At 25.3% G+C, this 9,443-nt stretch overlaps 1 protein-coding gene across 1 annotated transcript in view; it reads right to left on the reverse strand.

The window, feature by feature from the left end:
* The window catches only part of LOC119676807 (putative acyl-activating enzyme 19), a 2,483-nt gene extending 559 nt beyond the window's left edge, over positions 1 to 1,924 (reverse strand). The window contains exons 1-4 of the mRNA XM_038088066.1: positions 1,251 to 1,924; positions 1,091 to 1,188; positions 932 to 1,026; positions 1 to 256 (exon numbers count right to left, since the gene is read on the reverse strand). Of these exons, the coding sequence (XP_037943994.1) occupies positions 1 to 256; positions 932 to 1,026; positions 1,091 to 1,188; positions 1,251 to 1,900 (1,099 nt within the window). The 5' untranslated portion in view covers positions 1,901 to 1,924. The remainder of the gene's footprint in view (positions 257 to 931; positions 1,027 to 1,090; positions 1,189 to 1,250) is intronic.
* Between the last annotated feature and the right edge of the window lie 7,519 nt (positions 1,925 to 9,443).

A 9,443-nucleotide genomic window follows, 5' to 3' on the forward strand; every position in this document is an offset into this window, starting at 1 on the left:
GATCGTAGGAAGATAGTTGTTTTTTGCTTTCGCAGGTGAAAAACGTAACATCCCCCATGACTTCAGTTGAACCATAAAAATTAAAAAGTGTGTGCACTCCTTCCTCAAAATAGTCAAAAAAGTTCAGCGCTAACGAATGTGCCAGTGGCTCACCAGAGCACACCCAAATCTGAAGGTTGTACAATAGTTTTGTACTTTGATTTCTTTTATTACCCAAGTTTAAATACATAAGTAATGAACGCAACAATGTCGGTACCTTAAATAATAAAAAAAATTTTTTTATAATATTTATTCTTATGGTAATATTAAAGTGCCAATAAATGATATATTACTATATAGTCAAGCAGAAACCGATAGTATCATAATAAATATAATTTGTTGAAGTACATAATTTGAATTATGATAAGTATAATACAATTGTTGTTGTGACCGTATTCTAGTACCAGATTTATCCCAATTGAAATGTATTTCACAAAATACTAATTGGATGACGTATACAATGATTCGTTTATTAAAATAAACTTAAATTATTAGCTTGAAAATCAATTTTAAAAAATAGTTCTATATTATTAGAAGTATATTATAAGAAGTCCTTAAATCCTTAAGTACTTAAAGCTTAAATGTACTATTAGTTAGTATATATATATATATATATATATATATAGATTATGAATTGTATAATAATGATAAATTAAAATTTTTATTATATTTATGTAATACATTATATCAATAAATATATATTATATTATTTATTACAAGCCATTGACAACTTGAACATACTATTAGTTAATATATATTTATACTCGTAGTTGTATATACGAAGTAAAAATTATTAATTAAAAATGTTATAAATGTTAATAAATTTAGATATACATATTTTGAAAATATTGACGGAGTGATCTACACTGATATACACTAAATATATACTTACAAGGACCAATCGACGTATTTTATACATTTCTAAAATGTCTACAAGTTTTTCAGGATTTTTGGTAATTGCTTTCGGTACAACTAAAATAGCGAGACCTTTAGAAAAGAAAAAAAATGAAAGGTAGTTATTTTTCCTTAAATACAGCAATTGTATACTTACCACACATAAGGGGACCCCAAAGTTCAGAAACGGAATCAACGAAAGTGAGTGCAGTCTTAAAAACTCCCACTTTTTCATCAGTAGTATATGGAAAAACTCTGTTATAGGGAATACAATTTTTTATGATTTATTCGAAATGGAATATTAAACAATCTCATACCTCCATTGCCACTGCAAACGATTCAAAATAACATCATGTGGTAATCGTACACCTTTTGGAATACCTGTGCTACCTGATGTATATAGCACAATTGCTAGATTTGTATTACTTCCTCCCAACATTTCTTCGGATAATAAATTGGCATGGTCGAGTTCAGCTGATTTATTGAATAATTCTGAGGCGCTTATTGTAGGCGTTAAACCAAATCTGGATTCAGCAATGTTGTCATCATGTATAACTAATATTGGTCGAGCCTCCTGTAATATATGTTGTATACGATTTGCGGGGAAGGAAGGATCGATTGGCAAGTAAGCGGCACCACTTTTCCATATTGATAACAATGTTATTACCAAAGCATCTGATGGCTGCATACAAACTGCAATTATATAGTCACCATCACTGTTGGATTGAGCAAAGCAATTTCGGTTAACTAGCAAACGTGCACATTGATTTGCACTACGATTCATTTGATCATAACTGGTAAGGCGAGGAGTTTGTATTGTGTTAGTGCCGAGGTTATCATTAAAAATGAGAGCCGTCTTCTCAGCATGATGTAATATTAAATTTTCTTCAAAAATTCTGTAGAGTGGTCTAGGACTCAAATGTTGTTGCTGACCCTTAACAACTGATATTCTTGGCATAGAACCCATTGTCTGTAAAACAAAACAAAAATATTTAAAGAAAATTTATCAAATAAAAAGTTGTTCTATTAAAAACCATTTGAATGGCTTAATTTATGTGATGGTTAACTTTAAGAATATGTGCCATAAAAACATATTTTATAGACATTAATCTTTATGACATTTGAGTGACATTTTTAATAGAGAAACAAAGCTTCGAATACACTAGACTATTCCTCCCATATCTTTGTGTATAAAGAAATTGTGTGACTAAGAAACTGACTACTGAAACGGTGTTAAGCTGTAAGAAAAGGATTTAGATTGCCTACGAACACGATTACATTTTTTACATTAGACACAATCATCAGTCCGAATAGAGAATGAATAAAAAACCAATGATCCCTTTTATAATAGCCAGTATTTGTACTGCACCATTCGGAGAGTGCAATCATCAAAAAATAATGTTGAAGTTGATGGTGAAAGAGTAAGAGTAAAACCATGAAAAAGATTGATTGATGCAGTTGATAACTACTTTAAAAACTACAAACAAATAGTTAAAAATATCTAAGTAATTGAATGAATATCAAGGGAAGCTCTGACGCATCTAGGGTTGTAATGTTAAGAGTATTCCATTATACTAAATTCTGTATGGCCAGTCGTTCGATGAAATATTTTTATTTTGTCAAAAATTCAAGTTTTGAATTTATAGAAAGAAATAGAAAGAAAAGAAATATAAATTAATTATTTAATTTTATTACATAGAAGAATAGTATTTCCTTCTCTTCAATCTAAAAATAATAAAGATATTTCAACATTATTAAGCAAACATGTGTGAAAAAATTAAATCATGCAATATCTAAGAACATTTGAATATAAAACAAACGAAAAATTCAAATGTTTATAACAATAAAATCGTGACTAATATTGCATATTTTGAAATACTATAATTTTCATTCAAAAAACCTATGAATGAAAACCAGTGCATCGTGACCTGCATAAATTCTATATTTTGTCAAAGTGTTTTTAAGTATTTAGTCAATGAACTGAATTGAGTTTCAGCGTGAAGATTTTTATAATCTTTGTAATTAACATATTGTTAATCCATTATTTGCAATTGTGTTAACCTTCTTTACTTTATTGTTCCATAATTTATTGTGTCAAAAAAGTCAAAAAATTCTCAACATTGAATATTAATGTAATTAGTTCCTTCACTAATACACAGATGTAACAAGGTTAATATCTATTATATCTGAGTCTACAGGGCACTTGACCATAGCAAGGCAGGGAGCTGGACTTGGCCTATCCTGCGGTGTCTCCAGCAATGTGTGTCAACCAGATCTCGAAGAAAAGATCATCAGAACACCTGATATGTCTATGTCCAGGTTTGGCAAGAACTAGGCTCCTTTCTTCAATACACTTGGCGATATCTGTAGCATTAGCATTGGCCAGATTCTTGCCTTTATAAATACTTCTGGCTGGTTCTAGCTTGACCTTCTCTCTACTATCCACTATTACGAGGTTTTGTGGATTCAAAACGTCTTTTTTTAGCTAATTGAGGAGGACTCGTTCCTCCCTCCACCGCAACTAACTAACTAACTAACTAGTTACTTCACTTATTTGAGTACATATGTGAATTGCTTTACTGAGTTGAACTCATATCAGTTAAGACGTGAATCATTTCACCTCACCGCATTCAAACAGGCAGTTGGACCTTAACTTAACAAGCATATTTATTGAAATAAACATAAGTCAAAGTGTCAGGTTCACAGTACCAAAATAAGAATACGAAAAAGTATTTGTACAATATTTATAATATTATATTAAATGTGAACATGTTCTGTTCAGTAAGAAAAAAATGTTAAGAAAGTAATTTTTGTTAATCAAGTCAAGAAAACTTTCAATTTAAATCTAAATATATCTAATAATGTAACAGTTTCTAAAAAATTCGAGTCTAAAGTTAATATTTGTGTTGGTTACTGGTTATTAGTTACCAGTTGTAGAATTTCAATTTTAATTAATAAATTGAAGTTGAAATGAAAAATCTAAAATCATTTTTATTTATTAAATATAAATATAATATTTTATTTTTATATGTTAAAAATGATAGCAATTTATTAAAAAAATAAAATAAATAAAATGTTAGCAGATATTGCAAGTTTGTAAATAAAATCACTTAATGATTATATCAAATTAATCTGTAATATCTTATGACATACAATTTATGCGCTTCAAGTAACTCCAAATAGATTCTAATAATTTTATGTAATAACATGATCATATTGATTTCATTGATTTTTACAAATATTTAATTAATAGTTTCCATAAAAATATTATTTTAATCGTTCGGGTTGGTTATGGTTTAATAAATTTCCAGCAATTAAAACCAGTATCTGCGCATGCCAAAATTCATTAAAAAAAATCGAAATCATTTTTTAGTTGGTAAGTTTTAATTTTTAAAATTTTTTTAGTTGAAAATCCGAGAATACCAATAAACCTACACAAAAATATTTATTTTCTTATATAAAATTCAATCATTCACATTCAGAGAACTTATGAGTGCCGAATAAAAAATTCTGGTCCAACTGCAATTTAAATAAAATTAACCGATAGATCATTAGTCGTTGGGTGCAGCATAAATTGGTAATTTGTATTTATGAGCAACATTTTTAAATTGATCTGCTACATAAATTTAAGTATAAATTTTTCCTTTTTAAATAATTGCTTATTTTCATAAAAACTTTAATGAAGCAAAAAAAATGTAACCATTGAATAATTATGTTACTATCAGGGGATATCGCCCATTTTATCTTATTTTGCTAAGAAAATAAATAATACCCAATGTACTTGATAAAAGCACTAACAATAAAAATGAAGAATAATAAATATTCTTAATGTTAAAAATTTCAAATAATTTATTTTCTCTACAGATATCTTGATATTTGATTATTATTAAATTTTAGTAAATAGAATTAACTCTACTCTTTACTTATATTTATAATATAGACAATGGTTTCACTATATTCTGCTACCAGCGTCATTAAAGGTTTTATGTGCTGAAGACTATATTTATACTTTTCACTCATAGATTCTTTTATAAGTAGATTTATAGTTTACAGAAATATATCTTAAAAAATATCAAATTTCATAGATTTTAATTAATAATCATTGTTGCTGAATGATGTACCGGCTTCCAGTTTCCACCTCTATTTATCACTATCTCAAACCTTCTTTCAAATAATTACATCTTAGTTAACCCTGTCTATCAATCCATATAAATATATATATAAAATAACATATACGTATATATATATATGTTATTCTATATATATATACTCTATATATATTCTATATATATATATATATAAGTAAAAATATAAGCCAACCTTATATAGTACACAAAAATATAGAAATATTATAACTACTTAAATATTGTACTAATTTTAGTATGAAAAACAAAATTTTCTTCCGAATCACAGTTGCTCATGTTTTATTATTCAAGCGACATAAATAATTTGTTTTGATTCGCTTAATTGATTCAAGTGTTTTTACTTAATTGAAATATTAAATTATACGAGTATGTACCTTAATTGGGCGCATAAGAGCATGGGTCATTATATTAACACATAAATATTAATAAATATTAGTTAGTGCTATTTTCAAACTTCACACTACAGAAACTTCATACTACAGAAACTAGAAGGCAATTAGTCCACAATTTAAAGCAAATCAACTGTTATCAGTAATCAAATCAGTAGTAAATGATTAAAGTAGGAGTTACTTATAAAACAAGCAAATTCATTGCAATCAACTTTTTAACGAACTAAATGAAATAACATTTTATAAATAACTGTCTATCACAATTTCTATATTTTATTGATTTCAATTTTTAAAAATTACATAATGTATATAAAATATTATAGTTGACAAAAAAAGATTTCTAATTTATTCAATAGAGTTACTTAAGCAAAACTCAATTTTTTTAGAAAGCAATGTAATCAACAAAAAAATATATTAATATATAATATTAATTTAATACGAATGGTCACGGGATTGCTTAAGAAAATATTATAACACTATTAAAATAATAATATAATATATTATATTTTTTTTTAAAATGCTACATTGAATATAAATTCCTCAAATATTTGTATTCCTCTATAGCTTTAAACATGCTAGCACCTTCCGACATTAGGAGGTCCTCAACAACCGACATTCTGGCCTTCATTCGAAAGGCGGAATGTCTTTTGTTCAGTTAGGGTCTGTTGTAGCACAAAAGATCAATCATGGTCGCGGTGCTCTGCTCAAATGGGAGCTAATACCCTGTTTTTTCTTATTCTATAGCTTTAAACAACGTGGTTTATATATTAATAAAATAAATAAAAGTACATATTTGGTAACAGCATTAAAATACCAAACAAACGAAACTGCTATCTATCAGTACTAAAAACAGCAACGATTAGTAGATACTGTAGCTAAGAACATTAAAAACCGCAAAATATGAGCTAAAATGAACTGTTTGAAGAATACCATTGTTTATTTTTCCTACTATTGACACCTACCATGTGTTATGAATGTTATTAGCAACTATGAAAATTGCAATTTTTATTTTTTATTAAAGAACTAATGGTGTGATTTTTTAACAACAAATATATTTTATTATTTTTTTTTTTTTTATTTCATTATTTTTTGTTTCTTATAATATATTTTTAATTATACTTTATATTATACGTATTATTATTTTCTTTCTATGATTGAACTTTAGTTATAATCGGAATATCTGTATTTCTATGTTTAATATTGTCAACAATATTATTTATGTGTAAAAATGCTAACTGTTAATTGGCTGTTAACTAAATGTTAACAACAGCATAACTGGAATGTTATTTCTTTAAGATTTTAAGGTTTGCTTTGTTAATTACTTGTCATAATTAACAAAATTTTAAATATTTCTTTTTTTAAAAATTTATTTTTAAACGCTAAATATTAGGTTCAAAAATTGCAAATATTTCCGACATACGTTCTTAGCTTTAAATTACACATGTAAGACATGTTTACCTTAAAAGTTAACTTAAATAATTTAGTGCAACTGAAACTCTGATTTCATTGGTCAATGGAATTGCGTACGAATATGCAAAATGTGCCATTTTGCGTAGAATACCTAATGAACAATCTAATTAATGAGTAAATAATAGTTCAGCCATACGCATCAAGTATAAGTAAAAGTGATTTTATAATGCAAAATGGTGTAAATCAGAATATATTAATAAGAGTGAGTTTTCCCATTATATTGCGGAAACTGTGTATAAAGTTTTGATAATAAAAACTACTTTCTGTTTTATGTTTTTACTGTATAATAATATTAAACAAAGAATAAATGTACTTTTATTTTTAATTACATTCTCTGCAGTATTGTATTTAATATGTCACTATTAATTTATTCAATGGAATTCTTTTAATTTGGTGCACTTATAAAGTAGTTTCTGCACTTGTGATATTTTAAATCAACACTTTTCACAGTTAATTAAATATATGTATATAAATAAATAATTATGGTAGTAGTTAATCATTCAATTTATGACACATTGGGTGTGAATTAAAGTTGTGGAAATACCAGGTATTAACTTCATGAATATGCATTTGTCAACAAATTTTTTGAATGTGAATTAAAAAATGTATCAAAAATTTTATAAATAGTTAATTTAAATTAATAAAATTTCAGTTATCCGAAAAAGTATTAATAGGAAAGCTATCAAGTCAATAATATAGGAGTATATATATTATATATATTAATTATATATATATTAATAATATATTAATAAGTCACAGTGTAAAATTTTTTTTGTAAAAGGTGTGAGAGCGAAATTTTATGGTTGATACGATATGTTGGTTGAAATATGTTGGAAGTCGTATAATTTAAATAATAATATTTAATATTTAATAATATAAGGCAATCATAACCTAAGTGCTATGCTAGAAAAATCTTTAGAAAAATGATCTAAAAAGATTTCAATAAGAAAAAAGTCGATGGCGCAATGTAAAAAACCCCAAGTCGTAAAATATATATTTATAATATTATTGTAATCCTTGTCACAACATTAGATCGTATGATATTATATTTGAGACAAAAAAATAGTAATAATATTTTAAGTCCTGTGAAACATTTTAATCATTTAAAAACAAATTAATACTTAATATTGATATTAAAGTATAGAGTGAATCAATTTTTTATTATTTATTGCATATATCGACTATAATTGGTTTATCATTATATTATTATGAATTAATATTAAATTTGATTTTAACGTTAATATGACAGAAGTGACTATTTTTATTTTAACAGAAACTGTGGTATTTAATAGAGAAGTTTCGAACAGTAGTGAGCTACAACAGCAAGAATTATTTTCATAGCATTTTAATTAATTGAATTTTTGGCTGACCATATAGCTGTTTTGAGTATTGCCAAATACCCATCATTAGTGGTCTTGGAAATAATTTTTGTATTTGATTATTCGTAAATAATTTTCTGAGACTGCAGTTACCAGGAATCGAAATCGTGTGCCCTGCCAAATTTGTGATAAACACAGCAAGTTAGAATGAAATCATAAACCAGCTATACAATAATTGAATTAATTAATTATATTTTTATTTTTATTTTTAATTGTTAAATTTTAAGCAATCCTATCATATTTTATTTTATATTCGGCTCTGTTAAGGTAACAAATTATGGAAAGATGAACCATTGGCTGTAGTACATGTTAATTATGAACAGAAAGTAAATTTTCAGTGAAAATAATGTTATTTTTAAAAAAAATTTTCTGAGTTTTATAAAATTAAATTAAAGTAAATAAAATTCATTGATTTTTAATGTATATATTATAAATCAAAAGTAATATTTTTATCATTTGTTTTGAAACCAGTTGAACATATATGCTCAATTTAATTAATTTATTCTTTTTTCAGTTTTTTGTAAATAAATTTTTAAATTTTGTGTCAGTGATTTATGCGACTTTATAAAATTAAATTAAAATTAATAAAAATTTGTTTATATGTATAAACATGAGATTCGGAAAATGTTTATATGTAAACATGCATGAGTTTCGGAAAAGTAAAATAAAATAATAATTACTATTATAATTCTATTCTATTTTACCTCATATATATTAAAATTAATTTTTATTTAATGTATATATATTGTGATTTCTTAGCTTATATATTGCTACTACAACACAGTATAAAAAATTTTTTTTAAAGCTATGTTAGAAATCTTAGATAATTCTATAATAAATTTAAACAGTTATATGTTATAATATAGTAATATTATTGAAATAAAATATTAAAATATATTAAAATATTTCGTTTTATTGCTTTATTAAATTTTTGATTTTAAATTTTATTAAATTTCAACTTTAGTATGAGCATTTAATTTTGGATCTGAAATCAACTTAAAAGAAATAATTTAATTTAAGATTTATGAGATAAAAGACTATATATCGTTTTAACTGGATTTAAACCAGGTTAATATAAAAAAAGAATTTTTTATGCTTAATTATATTTTCTCAGATTGAAAAATTTC

This window comes from Teleopsis dalmanni, chromosome 2 (assembly GCF_002237135.1).
Source record: "Teleopsis dalmanni isolate 2A chromosome 2, ASM223713v2, whole genome shotgun sequence".
Lineage (NCBI taxonomy): Eukaryota > Metazoa > Arthropoda > Insecta > Diptera > Diopsidae > Teleopsis > Teleopsis dalmanni.